General features: G+C 36.0%; 1 protein-coding gene, 1 long non-coding RNA gene and 2 gene segments (V, D, J or C); 1 reads left to right on the top strand and 3 right to left on the bottom strand.

The window, feature by feature from the left end:
* Nucleotides 1-557: 557 nt before the first annotated feature.
* LOC100703213 (immunoglobulin heavy variable 3-33-like) lies at nucleotides 558-1,030 on the bottom strand. The segment is given in 2 exon segments: nucleotides 558-862; nucleotides 958-1,030. Coding segments are annotated over 2 exon segments (351 nt in total).
* An 11,450-nt stretch (nucleotides 1,031-12,480) lies between these two features.
* On the bottom strand, nucleotides 12,481-24,337 carry LOC100700235 (immunoglobulin gamma-1 heavy chain-like). The gene is made up of 6 exons (XM_025904470.1): nucleotides 24,272-24,337; nucleotides 23,871-24,178; nucleotides 14,222-14,306; nucleotides 13,536-13,859; nucleotides 13,174-13,203; nucleotides 12,481-13,044 (listed from the first exon to the last, which is right to left on the bottom strand). Exons 1-6 carry the CDS (start codon nucleotides 24,315-24,317, stop codon nucleotides 12,692-12,694), a joined length of 1,146 nt encoding a protein of 381 aa, XP_025760255.1. The 5' UTR covers nucleotides 24,318-24,337; the 3' UTR covers nucleotides 12,481-12,691.
* On the top strand, nucleotides 17,083-19,575 carry LOC112844874 (uncharacterized). 2 transcript variants are annotated; one of them, XR_003217632.1, is made up of 4 exons: nucleotides 17,083-17,238; nucleotides 17,888-17,946; nucleotides 19,034-19,148; nucleotides 19,242-19,575. It is a non-coding gene; the product is annotated as an uncharacterized LOC112844874 (long non-coding RNA). The 2 variants fall into 2 exon arrangements; XR_003217631.1 differs by lacking the exon at nucleotides 17,083-17,238 and having other exon boundaries at nucleotides 17,662-17,946.
* On the bottom strand, nucleotides 20,306-20,859 carry LOC112844873 (Ig heavy chain V region 914-like). The segment is given in 2 exon segments: nucleotides 20,306-20,637; nucleotides 20,734-20,859. Coding segments are annotated over 2 exon segments (357 nt in total).
* Nucleotides 24,338-26,672: the final 2,335 nt, after the last annotated feature.

Genomic DNA, 26,672 nt, shown 5'->3' with positions numbered 1-26,672 from the left:
ACCTTTTAACTTTGACGTACTTTGTGCTGCTTGATGTGTAAAGTGTGGAGGAAATGGCTTTAAGAAGAAAACTTTCATCCTCCCAATCCAGAGTGTCCTCTGGCTCATTTCATAAACCCATGTGTTCATGGCACTGTCTCTGCAGGACGTTGGTTTTTAATTTATTTTAATCAGACTGGGCCAGTCGGATCTCATTCTAATTTCCTGTAAGCAAAAGCATTTTGAAAATTTCCAAAGATTTAAATTATTAATTATTATTAATTATTGTGGACATTGACTAAAAAGGCTAAGCACAGAAATTTTTATTATGTCTCTTGCTGAAATGTGTCACAATAAATAAACAACTGCTTTATTAACTGTGAGTATAATGAGGTGGCCTTCTTGGTGCCACTGACTACTTCCAGTCAAGCATGACTTTACAGAGAATGATTAAAATATTCTGTGAAATGTAACTTTATGAAACTTATCCAAAGACACCTATCATGCAAAACACATGCAACAATCAGGAGCACAGTGTAGGATTTTGTACAGCTGCTGAAACACTTTGAGTCACTGTGCTACTCGAGCACAATAATAACAGCAGAATCTTCAGTCTTCAGACTGTTCATCTGCAGATACAGCTGCTGTCTGCTGTTGTCTCTGGAGATGGTAAAACGACCTTGGACTGACTGAGAGTAGAAAGTTCTACTGCCATCAGTGAAAATGTGAGCAATCCACTCCAGTCCTTTTCCAGGAGCCTGTCTGATCCAGCTCATACCGTAGCTGCTGAATGTGAATCCAGAGCCTGTACAGGTCAGTCTGTGGGATTCTCCTGGCCTTTTAACCACAGGTTCAGATTGTGTCAGAGTCTGACCATCAACACCTGTCAATAAGAATAAAATGAATGAAGAAAAAAATGAAATATTAGAAAATAAAATGACATAAAAAGATGAAATTAGTTTTAGTGGAAAGTTTTACCTGCAAAGTAGATAGTTAAAAGTAGCAGTGCTGTCCTACAGTCCATTTTGTTTCACTTTGCAGACAATAGTGGACACAGGCATACTTACAGCAGACAGATAAGTAGGTGGAGGACGAGGAAGAAATCTCAATATTTGCATTGACTCCACCTCAAAAGTAGTAGAAAGCTGATATATCATCAAAGAGCTTTTAGTCACACAAATAAAAATTTCAGTTCTTTTAATTTTAAACCACAAAGGCATATTTACATAATTACTGACTGCTAGTGAATAAATTTTGTCAGTTGTATCTTGTAGTCAGGAACCTTTTGCCCTACAGTGTTTACAGGTACATTTTTTGTTTAATTTTAACCTCTAGCTCATTTTAAAGGAAAATGTCTCGTAATTTGATTGGATTTTCTACCCACTGTCCCTTAAAGATTTACTGATACATTTTATCAACCCATCTATACTATTTAAATTTATACATGTATTTTTAATTCATGGTGATTCATTGGTGATTATATATCTGTATATTATAATACATACATGTGTCCTTTCTCATTTTGGTACACATTTTTCTGACCAGTGGTAAGTGATGAATTATATATGATATTATATTTCTCCTTATTCCTGTTCATGTGACTGTTCAGTGTTTCTAATGTGTTGATCAGAGTGAATCCAGTGAAAGTTCCTCACAGGATACAGAAGCCATGAGCATTATGAGAAGTTGGTTGATGTTGAAGATGAACTGATGCCAGCTGTTCTGTTCCATCACTGATGCACAGTCACACACTTTACTTCAATTATTAGCCAGCGCTTGGTGCTAATTTGAAAAGATTTACATTTGATTAATTCAATTTAAATGTACAGTTTGTTTGTGTATTCATCGTAGATAGACTGGACTGACGATTGAGTAGATTTTAAATTTCCTTTCTCTATTATTCTCTTTCTTTCCTGGTAAAATAGTTTTAATGCTTGAGCAAATGTCAGGTAAACACTGTCTTCCACTCATGGTTGCTATTCGAACAAAGTCAGTGGAATAAAATAAACGCTGAATTTGATCTAAACAAGGACGTAAGAAGTGGTTTAAGAATTATTGACAGTACTTCTGCCTTTATTTCGTTGCAGTGTAGTAACAAATTCCACTACAGTGAATGTGGCACTAGACTGTGTGCACAATTATTAAACAAGCATTTGTTTGGTAAGGATTAATTGGTAAGGATTAATTTTATTCTTGAACAACTGCAATACTTTTGGTCAATCCAGTCATGGCCTTTACTGGCTAGCCTTGCAGTGACGCACTTCATTGCATATGATGTCTAATAATTAGCTTTTTTCATTTAGACTGATTAATACAAAATGTTGGAAGTCTTGACATCTCAAGTGTTGCAAAGGAACAAACTTCAGCAACTTCAGGACTTGCTGTGTGTGTATATTTTTAAATTATTTGTTTGTGTCTGTGTGTGTAGGTGTGTGCGTTTGTGTGTATAATTCCATGTCAATAATTCCATTCCACGTTTACTGAAAATGTAATCCTGCTGAAATCCTGTTCCTTAAAAATAAACATAATAATGTGTGTTGAAATTCATTTTTTTGTTTTTTATTATGGTAAAATTTGTTACAGCTGGACAGGGAAATCCATTTATACAGCTGGAATGTTTGATGAGCTCTGTAATAATCCCCAAACATTTGAACAACTGAACAGTGGCTTCCCTCCACGATGGCATTGGAGGAGACAAGAGAGGAGAGAACAGCTTAAAGAAAGATAAAGACGGTTCTCGGACAAGTGCAACAGAAATGTCTTAGTTTTATCAGTATAAATAGTATTAGTATTAGAAATATCCTTATTATACTACAATTGCCATATGATAAATGAAGTATAGTGACCACTGTTGGATATTGTATGGCTGCTCAAAGAATTTCAGTCACTGTGGCTCTCGAGCACAGTAATAAACAGCAGAGTCTTCAGTCCTCAGTCTGTTCATCTGCAGATACAGCTGCTGTTTGCTGTTGTCTCTGGAGATGGTAAAATGGCCTTGAAATGACTGATAATAAAAGATGTTGCGACTGTCATAATGGCTTGTAAGCCACCCCAGTCGTTTTCCAGGAGCCTGTCTGAGGCCATATAGTAGCTGCTGAAGGTGAATCCAGATAAAAAAATCACACTGTGTTAATTGGTTACTCTTGTCAGCCACAAAAGAAGTCAAAAAGACACATAATACAATTCTAAAGTGTCAGAGTTTATCTGTCACACAAACATTACTTCAGTTATGAGCATGTTCCTGGTGTCTGTTTGGGAAAAGGAAATTTGATTTGCAGTTTCTTATGTAAACAGAATGGTGCACTTTTGTTCTTTACTACACATACACGTGTCTCTTTAATGCTTGTAAAGATGTGAATCTGTCTGGTCGTGGCTGCAGTGTGAGAATAACTATTCAACAAGATAAACTGCAACTGCAATCAAATTAATTGAACACAAATGATGTTGAAATCATGCACATGGATATTGTTTGCAGTTGTTGTTTGTAGTGAGCGTTCCACAAGGATTCACTTGGACTAAAATGTTGTTCCAGGTGCAAAGATAAAATTAATTATAATTGTTTTCTTAGAGGACTGAATGAGATGAACACAGGATGAACAACTACTTATCACCAGTCTTAGAGATAGTAGACTTTGAATAAGTGTAGGTGCTACTGGTGAGATATATTAGCAGATACATGTAGAAAGGTGTCATGTTGCTGCTGCTTAGACTCTGAAAGGTTTTTGTACAGATCTGCTGATGGTTTGTGTTACTGTGGCTGTCTGGCACAGTAATACCCAGCTGTGTCTTCAGGCTACAGATTTTGTCCTTTTAAAGTCATTGTGTTGTTGGAAGAATCTAATTCAAAACTGAACTTTGAACTCTGAACACAGTCCTGACTCATCCACTCCAGTCCTTTCCCTGCAAGCTGTCTGATCCAAGCTGTGTAGTAGCTATCAACAGAACAGAGACCTGACAGGTGATGGTCAGATGCTGACCTGGCTGCACTAAGACACAGACTGGCTGTGTCAACTATTCACACTTCACACATGTTGAAAAACAAAATGTTTTGTCATAAATTCTCAATTCATAATAAAAAGAACTGCTGAACATGACAGATTTAAACAGACTCACATTCAGCTGTCAAGAGCAGTAACACAGTTTGCTTGCGAACCTGATGTGCTGCGATCTCCACTCCACAGTCTGATGTCATGTCTTTATGAATAACAGGAACATTTAAAGCATCAGTGTAACTGTGAAAAAATTCTTGGAATATATGTATACAATATATTGATTTCAAAACTCCATCAGCTTATCTGCCCATATAATAGATTACACTTCATCACTGTTTTGTAGTACAATGACACTGATAGTTCTGTGCACTGCAGCTTATAAAAACACATGCAAATAGAGAAAACAAATGCAGATTAAGAATCCACTGTAATCAAATAAAGTTCCCACACATTGACAAGAAGGAGAATTCAGCTATCGAGTACCAAAAACAGGAATATCTCAGCTGTGTCCATCTTTTATAATGACTGTAATACTTGCAATGTTTCCATAATCTCAAATATATTCTTCTTCTTCTTCTTCTTCTTCTTCTTCTTCTTATTATTATTATTATTATTATTATTATGGACATGCCTATTTACCCCCCCCCCCCCCCCCCCCAAAAAAAAATCAATTTACAATGTATATTCATTGATTGTAAGAAATTGCTTAGTTCTTAAAAACATTATTGTTTTTCATTTCTTGGTAAATCTGCTCAAACACATTAAAAGTACATGCTCAGCATCATAAATCATAAACAAAACCTCGTATGTACTTTTGCAAATAAATGTACATAGAATATGAGAAAGTTTTCATGACACCTGCATTTTTACATTTATTACTTGTGTGTGGTTGTGTGTTTGTGTGTTGCTGAGTATTTGTGCAGGTCTGTCAGTGGTTTGTATCACTGTGTGGTCACGTGCACAGTAATAAACAGCTGTGTCCTCAGGCTGCAGATTCTGTCCTGTTATTGTCACTGTTTGAGCAGAAGTGTCTCTGCTCACACTGAACTTGTTCTTTAAAGCATTATTGTTGCTACTGCTCCCATCATACCCCATGCAGTTAATCCAGTCCATTTGCTGCCTTTGCCTCTGTCTGACCCAACATGTTGCATAGCTGTTGTCAGTCAAAGAATAACCAGAGACCTGACAGACGATGGTCAAAGGCTGTCCAGGCTGCAAAACCCTTGAATCTGGTTGGATGAGATCAATACTGTACACACCTGTGGAGACAGAAATCAACATTATCACCAGTGTTGGGTAAGTTACTTTATATTAGTAACTTAGTTACATTACTAGTTACTTCTCTAAAAAAGTAACTCAGTTACTTCAAGTTACTCGTTACTTTCAGAGTAACTAGTTACTAGGGAAAGTAACTTTGGTTTTACTCAGAATTCTCTTGTTAATGTGTTGCTTCCGTAACTGGATACCCAGCAAGATTGTCAGTCTTCTAGCTTGCTTACTTGCCACAAGTGCATTGTGCCACCTACCAATAGAAAGGCAAAAATAATGTGCACATTTCCACGAGAGAAATCCCACGCCTGGACCGTCATTGACCGCCGCCATGATTCTAGCCTGCATTTTACATCCAACACAAAAACTGCAGTCGTGGTGCTTTTGATTGTACTCAGAACTTGGAAATTCTGCCTTCTGAATAGGAAGATGTAGGTAACACCAGACTGCAGATGAGCTGCATACAGAGCTGGACTGGGACAAAAAAATCGTCCCGGGCATTTTGACTAGAGACCGGCCCACCATTATAGGAAAAATCATAAAGCCTTTGAATGAAAACAAACACTGTTGTGACAGTGATGTACACTGTTCTGATGGTATATATGTATCAATCTATCAATTGTTTGTTGTAAGACTCAGATAATTATTTTTTTAAAAGCGAGACATTTTAAATGAGAATAATAAAGAAAAGTATTTCCTTGTGCCCCCCTTTCCCTGTTAATGCCCTACCTGGCCCCCTGGCAACACTTTGCTAGACCCGCCCCTGCACAGTTACCAGCTGTCAGCTACGTAGAAAAGGATGCTGGTGTTATTTGTCTCTCAGAAACAGTTCATAACTTCCCTTCAACTCATTCATGTCACCTAAAAGGTAAACCTGTTTCTCCATCACCTGTTCAGCTCTGATGATTCAGTAAGGACATCTCCTGGTTTCATCTTCATGTTTCCCTCTCACCAGATAACCAAACCGATATCATGACCAGCAGCTTTACAGCTGTGGCTCCAGCAAACATCAGCTGATACTAGCAATTAATATTAAATAAATTCTAACAACAGCTGATCAAGCTTAAACGTGCTGCTGTTGTTCAGCGCAACATCCGCTGGTTTCCTCTTTCTGGCGCAAAGTGAGCGATAAATAAACAAGAGAGAAAAGCCGATCAGCTGATCATTGATCAGTTTCGTGTTTGAAGTAGAAACGGGAGAGAATGAGAGAAGAAGAGGCAGCTGTGCAGCTTCAGCTTTGTGTCTTTTTCATCCGGGACAAACTGTGTTCCTTTTCACCTCAGTACGAAACGCGTAATATTTTCTCTGAATACGAGACGATTCTGTTTTTTACAGGACGGTTGGCAACTCTGATAATTAACCGTATGAACAAAATAAAGTTCAACATCAGTAACATAGCACCCACCCAGCTGTATAGAAACTCCGTCATGCTAGCTAGCACGCAGTACGAAAATGTCAGCATACCGAAAATAAACTCCACCTAAACTTGGTTTATACCTGACCCAGATAGACTGCAGGTCATAACTTCTTACCTGAAGTTCAGTTCACCTGACACGCGGACCGGCGGCCGCTTCGGGTCTCTCCTCTTGCCTCCCTTTTCCTTCATCCACCTGCTGGCTTCCACCACTTGCTAATGTTATTGAATCTGTGGAAGCTCCGCGATAGCCACCACACGAAGTAACGAGTAACGAGCCTATCTAAATCCCAGTAACGAGTAACGCGTTCCTGGTTTTGGCATAATAACTAGTTACCGTGCTCGTTACCACAATAATAACGTAGTTACTGTAACGCGTTACTTAATAACGCGTTAGTCCCAACACTGATTATCACCATCATTTATATGAATATTCAGTGTTTCTAATGTGTTTATTAGATTATATCCAGCAAAAGCTTCTCACATGATCCAGCAGCCAGCAGCAGTATCAGAGCGAACATGATTGATGCTGAAACTGAAATGGTGTGAGCTCATTCGTCCTCTCAGTGAAACAGAATCACCAATCCCTTTTTGACCACTTTTTCATTTGCATATTTTTAAATAACTTATATTTACATATAATATTGTATTTTCTTTTTGACAAGACTGTATGGCAAAGTGTTTTTTATTTTAATGACATAGGCTGGGTTTATTGTAGTGTGACCATGTAGATGATTAGCATAATAAACCTTTTTTTTTTTCAATTTTAAAGCTATTTCAAATAGAATGTAGTTTATTTTCATGGAAACTTAAAGGAGTATGTTGTTTTTTTTCCATTGCCACTAAATATGTTATTTTATTATGAATTTAGATCACGAAACGACTTATGATCCATTTTTGTAACAAAATGTTAAAAAAAAAAAATCCTTACTTTAAACTCTTACTTTATTTTTTTTGTTTGTTTGTTATGTTTTTTTTTAACTCAATGAAAAGGTGTCTAAATAAGGAAGATTTAATAAATGTCAGCTCCTCCAATGTTCTGACTGTTTTGCTGAAATCTGTCTAAATCGAAACCAATCAAATCACCACTGATGATCAGAACAAAAACAAAAAGAAAGTAATCTCTAAAAGCCAACTTTTGAAAGCTCTAATGTAATCTCTTCTTAAAAGAGCCAAGAGCCTTTCTTTCCACTTCCTCCATGTAAAGGCTGGCTACAATAGGTGACAACGGGGAGCCCATGGCACAGCCAGGTTTTGTTTGTTTTTTTACACTTTTTTTTTTTACAATTACAAAACTGGTTCTCATAAAATCATTGTGGGTGTCGAGATTAAAAACAGTCTACAGAATCGTCGTCTGCTGATACAGCTGCTTTCTCTTGTTGTCTCTGGCTACGGCTGCATGAGAAAAATAAACACAAACACTGTTACATCTGATGCTTGCAACTAGAGTTATTATAGGTTTGCATTTTCTAATTAGTTTTTTAATTTTATTCCATTTTGACTTTCTATGCTTAATTCAGTTTTGTTTTACTTAGAATAATAGACGTTAGCAATGTCATAACTTCTCACAACCTGCTCCTGTCCTTTAGGTAAGCTGGTAAAAATACAAAATATAAAAAATATAAGTGAAAATCTTCCCCTTCCAAGTAGAGACTTCAAAGCACTGGCCCCATCTTTTAGTTGGTACTAAAACTATGAATGAATTGTAGAGAAATGTATTCTTCTCTGCTTTCCATTATGCTGTCAGATAAATTGGGATGAACTTGGAAGTCATCTTTATTGTCTTTAACCTGGTCAAATTATTCTATTGCTGCAAGCACAAGTGCCTCTCAAGGATGTTTTTGTAACTGTGTAAATCAGTGTGGCCACTCCACACTGTGACACATATTCGTTCAAAAACCTCTGCCACTGTGTAGCTGTCACCCATAGAAGACAAATAATTTGTCAAATAAAAGTTTGAAAAGATGAAAAAATATAGTGCTATTTTAGTGACCATTATATTTTCATGAACATAAATTCACACTGTTTAACAACAAAAATGAAAACAAAAAAAATCATCTAGCAATAACTTAATGAGAAGAGTTACTACCCTGTTATTACTATATTGTGCATTGTCTTTGCAGTTGTAGCAAACACATTTAAAAAAAAGTTTTTTGTTTGCTATATTCTAATAATTTGCAGATTTTCACTATTGTTGTACCTATCTCCTAATTTTTACCATGTATTTAAAAAAATGCCTAATGTTAATTATTAATTAATAAATAATGATCAAATTATTGGTATGTATGTCGTTTAGAAAAAATAATAATTTTTCTGATTAGTTTTACCGACTCAGTACTGTGCTTCACAATTAATAGGATAGAGGTAGTTGTAGAGGGGTTTCTTTATGTGGTATTTGTTATGAGGTATGTAACACTGTGTTGTGCTACACGGTGAAACAAGCTCTTACCAAAACCTTCCCACTCTTGCTAGATCTTAATAGTTTTAGACTGTGAAGACAACAGGATGTTGTAGTTAAGATGCAACAAACCCTTATAATATTTTAAAAAGGTTAAAGAGAATATTTCTGTGTTATCTTCTGATTATCCGTGGCATGGTAGTAAACAAATATTGGACAGCTGTTTCCACAACTTCTAGCTTTAGTGTTGAGTGCATTCTTTTATCCTTATGTCAAAATCATTATTCTTTGCATGAGAATGCAAATACATTCATGTATTTTCTCTCTTTGTTGCTGTATGCTCCTGAGGATTAACATACATATTTGGTATCTTATATATGACTTTTTATAGAGGCGCTGTTTTTTTTAGATTTTCATAGTTTCCAAACAATGCAATGGATAAAACTGCAAATCTGAATGGATATTAAAATATATGTTAATGAATGTTAATTAGAATACAACTGAACCATTGACTGTCCTTAACCCTAATAAAATTTTATATTAAGATTTAAAAATTTAGTCGGTATTGGTATGGCGAGTAACCTTCAGTAATAGTAATAATCACACAGCAATAGTACATTCATGTAGTTATAAAAAGCATGATAATATATTAAGTAATCCAAAATATTTAGAATACGTTACTCTCATTGAGTAACGTAACGGAATACGTTACAAATACATTTTGGGGCATGTATTCTGTAATCTGTAGTTGACATTTTAAAAGTAACCTTCCCAACACTGTGCACCGATGCTGTAGGTATTCAAAGTGGCATTGTGAAGCTGTACCACAGCACCATAGGCCACCTCTGGGTTTTATAGGTGTACAATAAATGGCAGACACCTGGTCCATCTACATCTCCTTTGGTTTTGTTTTACAAGGCAATCAGTTGTGCTTTTTTTCCCCTTTCTGGTATTTTTATCCACCATTTTGTTGTGCTAGTGTTCAGGAGTACAACAGCCATTTCTCTCTTGCTGACCATGCTAAGACTGCCAGTGAATCCAAACTCTGTGTTATAAACCTCCCAGGACGGCCTTGTTTGGCATGTACTGTAGCAATTTGTAGCTCCCCCAAATGGCACAAGTTGTTCGTCTATAGTGACACAATCACTGGGGGTAAATTGCTGTCTGAATGCTGAATGTGGGCTGCTTGCTAGTACTTGCTATGTAAAAGAAAAATCCTCTTAACGGGTGGTACTCATTGTGGTCCACAAAATATACATTCCTGACAGTCACAGCTGATAGAAATCAAAAGATTCCATGAACTTCCATAGAAAATTAATGTGTGTCATTTTTGATTCTCTTATACATCTAAGAGGTTAAATTTCATTTTTATGCATTACTTTTTATAATTTTATAATTGTCTCTTGGATGCAGTTCTTGAGGCTCCATTCACATTTTTGAGCGCATGTTCTGGCTTTGTCTAAAAACATTTATGCCTTCTAAAAACATGTGTTTCAAAGGTTTTAGTAAAGTTTTATTTTGATTTTTACTGGTATGAAGAAATCCACTGGTGCAGATGTGGCCCCAAAGATGCAGAGAAGCAGCTCTGTAAAACGACATGTTTAGAACATTACTGATAACATTAGTTTGTCTGTAAGTGTAAATCAAATGTGATATGTAAATATGAAGTATGCTGTCAGATGAGTATCTTGTTTCAGGGAAATAAATCCACACTTGCAATGGTTTCTGCACAGTTTTACTTGTGCAGGTGTGGCCAGAGAGGTCCACCAAGAAACTAAAAAACTCCAGACACTAACTGACAACACAAGTTTACTGTATAATGACCTCGATTGTTGTTATATTCTTAGAACCCTTGGAGAAATGATAAAGCAACATCCTGAAATGCTTTCAATGCTTATTACATGCTCACATTCATACTCGCTTTAAGTTTTAAGGTGCCAAATATTATTTACTGAATTTAATGAATCATTTAAAGAGAACAAACAGTAATTTCATTTGGTTATTTACTATTACTTAAAGTAAAATGTAGGAAAATGTTAATTTTAAGTAATGCAGTTTCATTTTATTGATTTATTTTCCACAGTTCACAAATTTGTTAATTGGGTATTTGTATATTGCAGCCATTAAATAAAATAAATAAATGATTATGCACAGAAAAAGAGAATGAAAACTGATTTTAATAATAGATGAAAAATAATGATGCACCCATTCAAACACAAATATTTTTATTCTTCTTTAAGAAGCAAAATTATATAATTTCCATCATGAAAGTTTGCTTTTGTGAGATGTGAGTTTCCATGTACTGCATTTTCTTGTAATTGAGTTTATACTACATTGCGACTCACAGTCTTTAGTCTTCAATAAAACTGAAATGCAGAAAACACAGTCTCTATGTTTACCTTAAGAAGGCTGATAATTATGCTATAGAAGAGAGAGAATATGAAGAGGAATATGAAGGAGGAAGTTGTGGACCACATGCTGCTAAAACCCTCTTCAGCGATGACATTGTCCCAACTCAGATCACAAAGATCATCTAAGAAGTGGAAGGTACAGTACACTTGGTTAGAGGAGATCTATGTGTATTTGTTTTCTTTTTGTTTATCAGGCTAATGTTGTGTGTAATTTTTATCTAAGGTAAAAGAGAGTCTCAGTCCCACCAAGTTTTCACTCATTTGTTGCCTTAAGCAGTTCAAAAATAATTAATGTATCTGGATCCCCTCCACAGTCTGCGAGCATTCTAAAGCCAACTTCCGGAAGAGAGTGCCCTTACTTAATCATACACAAACTTATATATGAAAAATGTGCTACTATCTGATTGGTTAAAAAACCGTTGGGGAGGGCCATGGTTTAGATGTAGCCCCCTCGGTAGGCACACAGGTTAATCCCAACCTCCTTGCCGTCTTCTTTTCCTCCATCGTGTGCAGCTTCACCTAGTGGTGGAAACCTGCTGCTCCTGCCACTCTCCAGCTATCTCTTCTCACTCTTACGCACACACACACACACACTGGCCTGTCTCTTCCTAACCTGTTATCTAGTTTCATACGGGCGAGGCAGCATCTGTCTGTGAGAGCTTATTTTTATACCTATTATCTGTGAGCTTTTATTTAACCTTGCCCTGGTTTACTCCCGCATTCTTGCACACAGCCTTTCACTCAGTCTCACAAACAACTCTCAAATCATGTAAATCAATAACTTTTCTACTTATTTTATTTCGAGTCCTCAGTTTGCAATTAACTATCAAAGTGATCTAAAATTAATAACAGTCCCCATACCATTTGCCAGCTAAGGTTTTGTAAACCAAACTTTTCTAGTCATGCCAGTAATACATTTTCCCCATTTGTCTTAATGAAAAGTTGAAAAATGGAGTGGTTTATGCGTATGTCTGCTTTTAGTCTCATTTCAAGTTATTCATTTACATATAGACCAAAGAGTCTCCATGCAACATTTATTTCAAACATACAGCACACATATCAAGCAATTAGACACTGTGACTCACACAGACTGAAGAACAACATGATGACAACAAAAAGCATTGATTTTCTCTCACGGTGACTGACATCACAAGTGCACAGGTTTTCATTTAGAAAACTATCACAGACAAAGAATGACGCAAGCAGAAAATATCACATTTAAAGCTTATTATTTATGTTCACATTCATCGGAATTACCAGGGCTGCTGGACACTGTTATTGAAATATGTTCAGATCGGACATGGCAGGTGAACGTTTTGGCTGGATCTTTTTTGTACCAGTTTTCCTTACTGGTGGTGTAAAGACTCATACTTCGCCATTTTTTGTCATTTTTGCTCTGATGTGCACGGATGTTGGTGCCTGTAACATAACGTCCAGGATTTCTTCCATTACTTTCTGACCATTTGATTTTATACATCTTATTCACAGTACTGGTGACGAGACACACCAGAGTGATTTCATCTTCAGGATTTAACTGGTCAATGTGCAGCTGGAGGGGGATGTGGACTGTCACTGTTGGCCCTGTCCCATCAGAAAGAGATATTCAATAAACAGGGAGATTACTATATAAGAGAAGACATTGAGTACATTACGTAAATATGTGAACACACCGTGTGTGTGTGTGTGTATGTGTGTGTAATTGTAACATACCGTTTGTCGGATTCGCAGTTGTGGAAACATCTGATGAGGAGATAAAAAAATTATTTTAAAAAGCTACTGTATTTGATAATGTGTTAGACCTCAAATTATTGGCATTTAGTTCTCATCATACTCCTACATTTTTTTGCATTTTTTAAAAAATCCTATCAGATTTTGGGGTAACTTTAAAATATATTACTAACACTTAAATGTCACTACAGTAGAACTGAAATAAACTACTAAAAATAATATGATTTATGACTTATCATAAAGCTTACCTGGTTTTATGGTTATACCTTGTTTTATTACAGAATCAAAGTGTTTTGCTTTGGGGGGGGGGGGGGGGTTTATAAAGAAAAGTATCAGTTACTCACCTAGTGTGTTGTCTCTGTCACTTTTATTCAAAGATGCATTTTGCCCTCCCGTAAACACACAAGTGAATTCAGTATCTTCATTCACATCACTGGAATTTACTGTGAGAAAACTTGCTGCGTTGTACACTTTCTTTCCATCTGCCTTTCTTGATTCAGAAACTGTACTGATCAGATCTATTTTGCTGGTGATGTCTGCTCCATTTTTCAGCCATTTGATCTCATGTTTCTTTGGTGCAAACTCTTTGGCAAAGCAGGAGGCAGTATAGGTACCGTCCTCAATAAAGGAGGAAAGAACTTTAAGAGTTGGATTCTGCTCAAACACCTCTGAAAAATAAAGACGTACACAAATGTATTTATGCAAAAGCATGGAAAAGTTTGGACACACCTTCTCATTTAATTGTTTTCCTTTATTTTTACTACTTTCTGAATTGTTGATACATACTGAGGATATCAAATATTTGAAACACGATATATATGGAATTATTTAGAAAAGAAAAAAAAAGATAAATGACTTTAAATACGTTTTATATTTCAGATTCCTGAAAGGAGCCATCCTTTACTTTGTTGCCAGCATTGCTATGTAGTTGTGGAAAAGTTGTAGAAAAGAAAATTATCCTAACCATGAATAAAAAGAACATGAAAATCATTTGTTTGTATTTATTTATTTATTTAGTAAAAAGTTTTACCTGCATAGCAGACAGTCAAAAGCAGCATCAATGTCCTACAGTCCATCTTGTTTAACTGTGTGTGATGGTCCAGTATCTCTGGATGGTTTCAGCAGTCTCATAAGTAGAGGTGGAAGAAAGAATATTTGCATTTGCACCTCCTCAAACCCATAACAGAAATGTTTAATAATAAATAAAGAGTTTTTATTTAGAATAAATTGCCCCGCCTCCCAAAAAAAGAAAAAAACTGTGCTAAAAACTGAACTATTAATTTGTGTACATTCTTCTCTGTTGTCACACAAGTACAACTAGAATGGAATTAGCAGTCATCTCTATTGTGTTGAACCTGGACAATTAAGCTGCATTTTAATGTTGGGTTACAACTATGAATTAATGTCATTTACTATGAACTTTTCTGAAACTATGTTTTGTCTCTGAGGCAGCAGTGTACAGGAAATTACCTTTAAATGTAAGAAAGAAAAATCAAAAGTAAAAACAGACATTGTGCTTAATAACTTAGCCATTATAAGTGAAAAACAGGCAAGAAAGATGTATCATCAAATCAACTCTGACTAAATGAAGCTGACAGTTAAAAGAGTTTCTACTTGTGTCAACACCTAATACAATATAATATAATATAATATAATATAATATAATATAATATATTAAATTTTACATTTCTGTAATTAATTTTGCTTATTTTTCATAGTTGTAAAGTGCCTGTTTCAGACAAGTGAAACTGCCTTATCTGAGTTTCACTTGTCAACAAGTAATTAAATAACTCTAAAGATTAAAACAAAATTAAAAAAACATTATAAGATATATAAATTGCAAGCCCTCTACCTGATACAGTGCAGATAAAGCCAAATGTTCTTTGTCATTGTGATAAATAGGTAAACAAATCTTTGTGAGAGTCAACAAAAGATGTAGAAAAATTAATTATCTTCCAAAATGATGTTATTGAAAGATTTTGTTTAAATTGGATTAAAAAAAAGTTTCTTTTTTTTAACTTTTTGATACAACTAGTTGTTCTTTTTTGTGTTGCTGTACACTGATGTCCAGTATCTAAAGACAGTGAGTTTGGTCAAACTTTGAAATATGTTTGTTTTCTGATTAAATTTTTGTTTTGTTTTCCACTTCTATTTTGCTTTAGTTTAATTTTGCTTTGCCTTCTTTATGCTCTCTGCTTTATCAACTTTGTTTTAAAAAAAACAAAGGCACACAGTTGTCTCCTAAAACTGTAAGTTTGAAATCCATCCTCAATCACACACAAAGATCGAGTCAACATTGATTGGCCTGTTTTCTAGACTGCAGCCACTGCCCTCTAATGTTCTGATGAGTATAAATTACAAAACTGGTTCTCATAAAATCATTGTGTCAACTTGTTTTTAAATTTCTGTTTATTGTCCTTACCTTAGTGGTTTTAATCACAACCAATAAAACTAAAATGTTGTCTGAGATAATTACAGCTGCTAAACTGTGGGTGTCGAGATCAAAAACAGTCTGCAGAATCTTCGTCTGCTGATACAGCTGCTTTCTCTTGTTGCCTCTGGCTACAGCTGCATGAGAAAAATAAACACAAACACTGTTACATTTGGTGCTTGCAACTACAGTTCTTATAGGTTTGCATTTTCTAATTAGTTTTTTAATTTTATTTCATTTTGACTTTCTATGTTTAATTCAGTTTTGTTTTAGTAAGAATAATAGACGTTAGCAATGTCGAAACTTCTCACAACCTGCTCCTGTCCTTTAGGTAAGCTGGTAAAAATACAAAATATAAAAAATATAAGTGAAAATCTTCCCCTTCCAAGTAGAGACTTCAAAGCACTGGCCCCATCTTGTAGTTGGCACTAAAACTATGAATGAATTGTAGAGAAATGTATTCTTCTCTGCTTTCCATTATGATGTCAGATCAATTGGAATGAACTTGGAAGTCATCTTTATTGTCTTTAACCTGGTCAAATTATTCTATTGCTGCATTTTAATGTTGGATTGCAGCAATAGAATCATTTGACAAGTAAAAATGTATTACATTTTTTAAAAGCTTTGTCTTTCAGGTGTATGCTTTAAAAGAATGTATGGGAAATTACCATTAAAGGTAATGTAACGTAATTAAGTTTTATATGTTTATATATTAATTTATATATTAATGTTATTTCACAAGAAATGCATAAATCATTGTGGAGAAAATTTCTTTTGGATTAAACATCAACATATGGCATGTTCATTGAAATGAGGATTATACAGACAAAATCAAATGCTCTGTGTCATTGTGATAAATTGAGGAAGTATGTTTGGTATGACTCCTCTAGTATTTTACTCACTGTGTACTATCTGGCACAGTAATACACTGCTGTGTCCTCGGCCTTCAGCTTGTTCATCTGTAGATAGACTTTACTGCTGGAGTCATCTCTGGAGATGGTGAATCTACCCCTGATTGACTGGGAATAAAAGATAGGAGTACTAGGTATATCTATATAAGCAATCCACTCCAGCCATTTTCCTGGAGCCTGTCTGATCCAGCCCCACTCTCAGCTTCCAAAGTTAAATCCAGATATTGTACATGTGAGTCTGTGTAACTCTCCGTGTCTTTTGACAGCTGGTTCAGACTCTGTTATGGTCTGACCTTTAACACAACTTGAATCAAAGACAGAAACCAACAGGAGTGCTACCTTTCTGTAAGCCATGTTGACAGTGTGTCAGATATGTTCACAACTCCTTTAAATATGATCAGATAATGAGATTCTCACTAGATCACTGACATTGTGTTTACATTAAGGTCCTCCTATCACATTCAAATTATATTTCTAAAATCAAATTGTGAAAATCAAGGTGTGAACTCAGATTTGCACACTCATCATTGAGTGGGGGAAGTTGTAACGCTGTCTTTTTACAGATGGTTGAGACTCTGTTTTTGTCACAGAGAGTGGAATTAGAGGTGAAAGTTAGTTCAAACAGTTCAATGTGCAAACAAACAATGGAGACGACGGAGAGGAATAAAACGGAGAGGAGAAACACACAAAAACAAACACAGGCAGGTGAGGGAAGGCTTGTTGCTGACTTAAATATGAGGGAAGGCTTGTTGCTGACTTAAATATATTTTCTTTAGATAATTGAATTTAAAGCAATGACTGAGCAGACTGTTCATTTTCTCTCTCTGTTTTTCTCTCATTTTTAAAGCAGTTTAAATGCTTGTGCAGTTGTCAGGTAAACAGTGTCTTCCCCACAGCTGCTATTAAAACATGATAAGTGGAATAAAATGAAGATCAGTTTTTAACTAGACAAAGACCTCTGAAGATGTCATGATACTGAAACACTACATTTATTGTATTTCATCTATTTAAACAGTTGAGAAGTCTGGTGAGTCCTGTAATGATCCTCTCACATATGAACAACTTCCTTTGAGTATCTTTAATAATGAGATGACCTTCATCATGACACCGGAGGAGACTCCAGTGGAGAATTTAACTGTGTGAAATGTAACCTCTCAGACAAGTGCGAGACTTTCTTACACTAATATCCTTAATAGATTTAGTATTAGTAATACTGTTATTATACTACAATTATGATGAAGCTGCTGTTTGCTGTTGTCTCTGGAGATGGTAAACCGGCCTTGGACTGACTGAGAATAATAGATGTAAGCACTGTCATATTTGATGTTTGCAACCCACTCTAATGCTTTTCCAGGTGCCTGTCTGACCCAGGCCATCCAGGAGTCACTGAATGTGAATCCAGAGGCTGTACAGGTCAGTGTGTGGGATTCTCCGGGTCTTTTAACCACTGGTTCAGACTCAGTCAGAGTCTGACTATCAACACCTGTAAAATCAAAAGAAATGCAAGTAACTTTGTATTTGTATTATTGTAACTTTATGGAGACAAATATCGGCACAATATCAGCAAAAATCTTCACCTGCCCAGCAAACAGTTGAAAGCAGCAGTCCTGTCCTACAGTCCATCATATCGATCTGTGAGTCCACCACTGGTCTGTCATTCACTCTACAGTCAGATAAGTAGAAGTGAAAGACATCTGAGTTTGCATTAACTCCTCCTCAGTGGATGACTGAAGCTAAATTTAGTATGGACATTGTTTTGTTTTTTTCACCTCATATGTTAAAAGTCAGACTGTGAATTGAGTCGCATGCTCAGTTCTGTCAGCTACAAGAAAACAGCAAACATAGAGATCAAAATGGAACATGATAATAAAATAATATGTTGTTTATACTAAAATTAGAAAGTTAAATCATTAGTGTTGTTTTTTTAAACAAAGAAAAAACACTGTACTACAAAGCTGTATTATTAAAAACTGGCACAAAGCTATGTAAAATTATTCTGTTCTACAAAGTGAATTTGAAGCTATCAACTTTTTTACTGTGTGTTATCCACAGCAAACTGAATTAGAGCCAAATTTATTATTCACTGTAATTTTTTGATTATCCATTATTATCCATTATTCATTGTTTTATGAATAACAATAATATTTTGAATTAAAGTTCTCTTCCAAAACAAGTCAAAGTCAAAGCTTCAGTGATGCGGCTCAGTGCTCATATATTCATATTGCTAGGTGAACCTGACTTAACATGGTGTTAACGGTTGTTTTAAACCTTTTCTGCTACTCCATATAGCTATTTGTAATATTAACCCTTGAACTGCCAAGTGAATTGATATATGATGATTTGCTGTTATTCACTTCAGGATTTAAAGTAAAAACTGCTTTCATTTATAAATGCTTTGTAAGATATAGATAATCCCCATTTTTGATGAGGTCACACAAAGAATTTAACTAACAAATAGTAACTGCTTGAATTAATCATGGTTATTTGTCCTTTTATGAAGCAATTGCAAACAGCTACAAATGGAGGCTACAAAGCTTCAATGATTACTCATCATTGCCTTTGTTAAAGCTGATTAACGGACCTTAGCCAAGCAGCCAGATCCTGATCATCAACAGGTAACAAAGTTGTATTAATGGTCTAGTGCAGTTCTTTCTGTCCTGGACGCCGTTTGGATTTTATCATCATGCATAATGTTATTGTCCTTTCAGTTATAGATGCTCTCTGCATATGAACTGATTTTACCTGACAGTACCTAAGGAAGTGTACAGGAAGAAACAGACCTGGTTGATTGTTTTATTTTTTAAATTAAAGTAATGCTATAACTATAGCGTTATCATTGAATTTAGTACAATGATATGTTACATTACTGCATTGCTTTAAAATATACTGTGATTACTGTAATGCATTACTTTGGAACAAGCGACAATCAGTTTTATTTGAGTTTTATTTACTCAGGTTTTTCCATAGAATTTCTTCTTGGCTAACTTTTACACAATCAGACAAAGGTATGTGGTAGTTAAACAATATAATACTCTACAAACTCTCTGCCTCATACTCTTATTTGAAATCAGTATGACTTAAATTATTCATTTAAATACTTAGTATTTCTATTGTGTTTTTTGAATTGACCAAAGATTCTCACAGGATACTAGCAGGTTGTTACTGAAGCTGAATTGATATTAGCTCTTCTGCCCTCTCACTAATGCAGCCACACACTGCATATTTTTGTGGAATTACGTTGTGGTCATTACAATAAAAGGACTGTGCATTTGCACAAAATGCAATTAATTTTTAATAATTAGTTAATAATTAATAATACATTTTAATGTGAAACGTCAGTGACTGATGACAGGTTTAAACGCAATAGTTGAAACCACAGTTAAACAGTTGAAACCTGCACTTGTTTTGTTTTTATTTTGTTTTATTTGTTTTATTATATTTGTGCTTTTTTACTACCTTAAAGCATTGCAAACCCACATGAGTTTTTATGATTGTATCTCTTTATTTCTCAGGTTTTTTCATTATTGTAGGGTCTGTACTTTACAATATATAGTGCCTTGAGGCAACTTTTGTTGTGAGTTAGTACTGTATAAATAAAACTGAATTGAATTAAACTCAATATATTTTGTATTAGGTGTATTGCTGGGATAGTTGCAAAGCAGGAAAAATGTTTCATTAGCAGAAGTTATTATTATTATTATTATTATTAAATCTTTTTTTTTAAATAGCAAAACTCAAAACAAGGATGTTGTCTTTTAAATAGGATTTTGTACAGCTGCTCAAACGCTTTCAGTCACTGTGAGTATCGAGCACAATAATAAACAGCAGAATCTTCAGTCTTCAGATTGTTCATCTGCAGATACACCTGCTGTCTGCTGTTGTCTCTGGAGATGGTAAAACGGCCTTGAGCCGACTGAGAGTAGTAAGTGGTGCTAACACTTGTGATGTGAGCAATCCACTCCAGCCCTTTGCCCGGTGCCTGTCTGATCCAATCCATACTGTAGCTGTTGAATGTGAATCCAGAGGTTGTGCAGGTCAATTGATGGGATTCTCCAGGCCTTTTATCCACTGGTCCAGATTCTGTCAGAGTCTGACAATTTACACCTGTCAATAGAAACATTCAGGCAGATAAGAAAAGAAAATTAAATAACTTTCAACAGATGTAAAAAGGACATTAAAATAGTTTTAGTAGAGTTTAACCTGCACAGTAGAGAGTCAGAATTAGCAGCACTGTCTTAGAGTCCATCTTGTTAAACTCTGTCAGTCCACTGTTCTTTGCAGGCTCTCAGCAGTAAGATAAGTAGGTGGAAGTCATCTCAATATTTGCATAGGAAACATCAAAGGTAGAAATATATGAACACAATATGGATAAAATCTTGGAAAAGCTCACGGCTCTTCAACGGGATCGACATTAACCCTTTCACGCATAGTGGTCACTACAGTGGACAGCTATTAAAGGCTGTTTTGTGTCAGTGTTGACTTGCACATAAACCACTATATTGGACACTGATGTGTCACTCCATATCCTGCCATGTTTAAAAAACTGAAAAAAAGTATGTTTAAGAAAATGAAGTTCTGATGCGTGTCATGTGCTTTACATGGTGTCAATGTGAATATTCATGTGCTTTTTTTGTGCTAAGGTATTTTTTGGACTGTCCTCAATCTGGTCTCCCAGTTAGGAGCTCAGTTCGAGTAGAGTTCTTTTTTTCTCCTCTTGTCCCCTTTTGTACTTTCACTGATTTTTCTCTGGCGTGACTACATCTGCAGCCTGCCCCCCCATCTGCGATCTTTAGACACAAGCATTTCACTGCATGTTGTACTTTGTATGACTGTGTATGCGACAAATAACTTCAATTCAATTCAATGAATGCTTTACATTTAAAATGAGCCTGAAATTAAAAACTGAAATTAATTTTCCAAAATTCCTTTTCAAAACCACATTTACAAAATTTACAGAAAATGTAGTTTCAAATTATTCCTCAACATTTGAAAAAGTCATGCAATGTTGCATCAAATGAAGAGTAACTGTGTATTCGGGCCTTTTAAATGATGAAAGCAAATGTGGATATATCAAACAACTCTTGCAAGCTATAAGAAAACACTATAGTCAAATGAATTTTGTAAGTGGAATATGTCTGTGTGGTTAATGCAGCTGACAAAAAAAATCCAATAGCTGGCAAGGACACTGCCTCTATCAATCCTCTGTCTACTGGCCTCTATCATATCTAGTAAATGCAGTCTTTTGTTTCGAATTTAGTTATTTTTCCTAATATAATTACTGTGTCTACAATAAATGGTGATATTTTCAGAAAAGAATATCTTTATCCAGTTTTACCTCACTTTTAGCTTTCTTCAAACTCCTGTACATGACAAATTTTGACTGTCTTACATCATATGTTTTTGAGTTTAGATATTTGAAAATCTATTTTTTTCCACAATAGTAAACATAATTGTTCCATTCTACAAAAACATGTGTAATGGAGGCTTTTGTCCATCCATCCACATATTTTCTTCTTCTAATCCATCCTGCTTATCCTTATCAAAGTGGTGCGGGGGCTGAAGCCAACCCAGGTATCAAAAGGCAAGAGGCAGGGTACACCCTGGACAGGTCACCAGTCTGACACAGGGGTAGCACAGAACGACAGTCAATCCATACGAAACTGTTTTGTTTTGGGGTTTTTTTTAATTTCAATTACAACTTACAAATAAATGTAACGTGTAAAAGTTACACATTGATCGATAGACAAGAACTGCTAAGACGATTTAGAAAATGCAGTGCCCACTCTCCGCTATTGCAGTTTCACAGCCACTTCTGAATTCCAATTACCTACCAATAACCCCCACAGATCATCTATCCAAGAAACAAAAATGTACAGTAAGGTCTTTATCACACATATTGCAAGATCCTTTCATACTCACCTTGGCCACTCATAATAACTCCCCTCTTCTCTGGTAGATGTGTAGTTGTGTTCCACTTGTAGGACCCTTCTCCTGAGCCATTTGCCTTTTTAGTTACCTCATTGTTTCTTTACAAAAACTGTAAAATTGCAGTTGGTCTGTTGATTTTGATTTCAGAGTCCAATTTGAGCCCAAACATAACAGGACCTGGCAGCACTGATGGCCACTATTCCGATATCCCTTTTATTGAAAAGGGAACTGGTAAGACACACTGGAAGTATTTTATTATATAAACATGTATAAACATTAAAATCATTAAACAATAATAAACTCATAATTATACCAGCTTTAATCAAAACATAGGATACAGAATACTAAAAAGAAAAATCTTATTTCACACTACTTTGTGCAGTGGGAGGAAACCTTGCACGTGTGAGTTTCGTATGTGTTTCCCAAATGACTCAACTCAGCTGTCTTCAGTATCTACCAATCCATCTTTGTCGTCTTTGTTTTAATCTCAATTAACTGTCAGTTATCTCAAAATAAATTGACTTAATTCGCTACAGGAATGTGTGCCTGCAAATGTACACTGTTCACATTTAAATAGCACGTTTGTAGTCTTACTAACCACTTTTAACTACAGGCCACATCCTAAAAATACATTTAGAATGACCAGTCATTCTAACAAACATGTCTTTGGTCTGTGGGAGAAAGCTGACATAAACCCATACAAGTACAGAACATACATTTGATCTGGGAACCTCGGAGAGCCCTCTGACCTCTCTATGACCTGTGGTTTTTGATGGGTCTGTCTAGCACAAACCCCTCACTGGAACAATTAGAGACAATTCTACTACAATGGCAAAACGCATTGGACACCAAGCAGAGCTCTTTGTGTGATCTCGTGCACGAGGGAGCGAACTGTGACGAGCGCCATTCCTTCTGCTTGAACCCCAGTCTCTCTCAGCCAGCTTCCCCTGTAGCACTGTTCTTTATTGAGGTTACATGAATATGCATAAGTCCATTAACATATGACGTCTTACATAGGCATACATTTGAACAAAGAGTACCTTGTCTGTGTGTCGTGTAGGTATGTGTGTGTGTGTGTGTGTGTGTGTGTGTGTGTGTGTGTGTGTGTGTGTGTGTGTGTGTGTCTGTATATGTATACAGATGTAAAAGGTTAATTTCAAAAAGTAATTGTGCAGGAGCTAAAAACAATTTCAACTCCTATTTTCCCTCTCATTAAGGGCTTTGTGTTCTCTCAATAGGGACACAACCTTTGCTATATGTAGCCTATAAAGGGGAGATTTAACTCAAATCTACAAAAAAGTACATAACAACTGAAACAGAGTTAAATGTGAAGGGTTTCCAGGAAACATGCAGTTAGGATGAGGAAAGCATATGTTTTTGTACAGCTGTCCAAATTACTTCAGTCATTGTGAGTGTCGAGCACAATAATAAACAGCAGAATCTTCAGTCTTCAGACTGTTCATCTGCAGATACACCTGCTGTCTGTTGTTGTCTCTGGAGATGGTAAAACGGCCTCTGACTGACTGAGAGTAGTAAGTGTTGCTACCATCACTCCAGATGTTAGCAATCCACTCTAGTCCTTTTCCAGGAGCCTGTCTGATCCAGTGCATACCGTGGCCACCAAAGTTATATCCAGATCCTGTACAGGTCAGTCTGTGGGATTCTCCTGGTCTTTTAACTGCTGGTTCAGATTCTGTCAGAGTCTGACCATTAACACCTGTCAACAGAAATAAACAAACAATGACTGAAGCACAATTTAAATTCATGATCAGTTAAAAAACATGAAAAGAGTTTCAGTGGAGAGTTTTACCTGCACAGCAGACAATGAAAAGTAACAACAATGTCACAAAGTCCATTATTTTTGACTGTGTCTTTGGCTGTTCACTATTCTCTCTACACTTGACAGCAGGCAGTTAAATAGACGTCAAAGACATCTAAGTATTTGCATTGACTCCTCCTTAAAACTAGGAGACTTAAAATATTCAATAATTAATGTGAAGCCATATTTACACTAGTTTCTTTTCCAAAAAGCACATTAACAAAATTTACAGGCATTGAAAAAAAAGGAATCTCACTATTTACTGTAAGGTTCTTGAGTATTGGCTGCTGCTGCACACATCTGCTGTTTTAACAAACAAAGATCTAAGATCTGTATCAGTCCTCTGTCTACTGCCTTCTTTCATACTTGGTAAATGTCGTCTTTTATGAGTAGTCTATCTATAATACATATCTGCAATGTCTGACCTCATGTTTTCAGCTCAGAGGTGGACTTGCCCAGTTTATCTCTCTTAGAGTAATCTTCTCATTCATTCTCTCTTTCATTCATTTTAAGATTTTTAATGACAGTGTCATTCACAAGTTGTAAAATAATCAAACTTATTTATTTTCAATGATAAGAGAGTAGCATTGGCACAGGGAGATATTTATCAAATTCACATATTTACATATCAAGATTTGTGACAAATCACATGTAACATTGTCTTTCTCCAAACTCTGATCATACCTTCCTAAATATTTGTGCAGGTTTTTGTCACTGTGGCCCAGAGACATTGCTGATTTACAGTAATTGTTTCCTAAAGGGACAGACTGAACACTAACTGCCCTCTAGTGTCCTGATAAAATTTGCAACATTAGTTTTGAGTCGAGATTCTGAAACGTGTCTTTATTTATGTTTAATTATTTATTGATAGTTTCTCTGTCTGTCTGTAAGGGTCACTGAAAAGAATCTATAGAAACAGAAATCAGCATTGTATCCATCATTCATTAAAGTACTTTGTGTTTCTAATGTATTATTTGAGTGAACCCAGTAAAATAGGATGCAGCTGCAGTATCAGAACTGCAGACAACATTTTTGGTCATGAAGCTGAACTGATGTGACCCGCTTTGTTTCCTCACTGATCCACCGTCACACACTTTACTTAAATTGTTAGAAGGTGTAGTGTAGTGGTCTACATGGTCCCTGGGTTGTGCCCAAGAAGAGAAAAATTACCTGGAAGTCCTGTTAGAATCAGCCAAATCAAATATTCAGAGCTATTTCTCATGGTGAACAGCTGAAGGTACCTTTATTCCTCTCCCTGCATTAAAAACACTGCTGCAAATTGATCCTCATATTTATCATAAAACTATGTGTGTGTATTTTATACAGCATTTAAAGATCACTGGATTTGTCAGAACACTGTAATGGATTATAAATTTAGTGTTTGTGTGGTTCACACCTTTAATAATGGAATCACCTTCCATTATCAAAAGTACATTTTCTCTCAGCTAATTCAGGTCCTCATGGAACTACAGAAGACCTGAATGGTGGAGAAGCTCACGGCTCTCCAACGGGAGATTGAGAGACCAGTGTCGCACTGTTAGAACAGCTTTGAAATTCACATGAGTTGTTCGCACTAAAGTATAAACCACCATCACTTCATGCGGCTACCACTTCGGTGCCAGCTGTGGTGTCAAGGCTTTAGCTGAACAAAAACAACCTGATAACAGACTGTGCTTAGACTGTTCCTCCCCTATGCAAGGCCACCTGGGTTGGCTGTAAGACTGTTTACTTAACCTGGCAGGGCGAAGGACACTGTCTCAGCTGAACTCTGGACACACACACACATACACTGATACACACTAATCCCCCCTCCCTTTCCAAACACCTTCGATGCTTGTCCCCTCCAGGGGAAGATGGCGGTCAAATGGACCAGCGCAGACATGCTGCAGGACCGGATGCGCTGTCTACACCGGCTTTCTCTTACCCTTTACCCGCCTCTGTTGCTTGTCTTGTGTTTCTATAGTGTATTGACAGTCATGTGCTTTTTGTGCTGAGGTGTTTTTTTCTGTTATCAAACTGTTCTGCCATTAGGAGCTCAGTCTGAGTGGAGTTTTTTTTTCTCCTCCTCTCACCTCATGTTATGTATTTTCGTTGTTTTTTACCTATCAGCCTACCTCTCTGACATGTCTTCCCAATGTGTTGTTTGTGTAAAGTTTGGTCAGAAGGTTCCTTTGTAAGTGTGCATGCGCCATTAGCGTGCTGCCTGCTGTAACCCTAATTTCCTTCAGGATTAATAAAGTATTCTGATTCTGATTCTGATTCTGATTTAGGTGAGAGAAATGTAATGAACTTCTCAGAAAAGTGCAATAGAGACTTTACAGCAGGATTAGTTTTAATTCTATTAGTATTAGTATGGATAATGTTTTCATTATACTGCAAATATGATGCAAGG

Source organism: Oreochromis niloticus, unplaced genomic scaffold, assembly GCF_001858045.2.
Source record: "Oreochromis niloticus isolate F11D_XX unplaced genomic scaffold, O_niloticus_UMD_NMBU tig00001837_pilon, whole genome shotgun sequence".
Taxonomy (NCBI): domain Eukaryota; kingdom Metazoa; phylum Chordata; class Actinopteri; order Cichliformes; family Cichlidae; genus Oreochromis; species Oreochromis niloticus.
Note: the sequence above shows the minus strand (reverse complement) of the source record. Positions and strands in the feature narration are given on the sequence as shown.

Bases quoted from the DNA above. Each gene is read 5' to 3' on its own strand.
- LOC100700235 (XM_025904470.1), bottom strand. From the start codon at position 24,317: ATGGACTTTGTGACATTGTTGTTACTTTTCATTGTCTGCTGTGCAG. The intron at 14,307-23,870 runs CAATGACTGAAG...GACTGCTGAAAC, and splicing joins ATTATTGTGCTCGACACTCA to CATCCAGAGATACTGGACCA. The intron at 13,860-14,221 runs GTAAAACTTTTT...TTTATTTTTCAG, and splicing joins TTTGACTGTCTGCTATGCAG to AGGTGTTTGAGCAGAATCCA.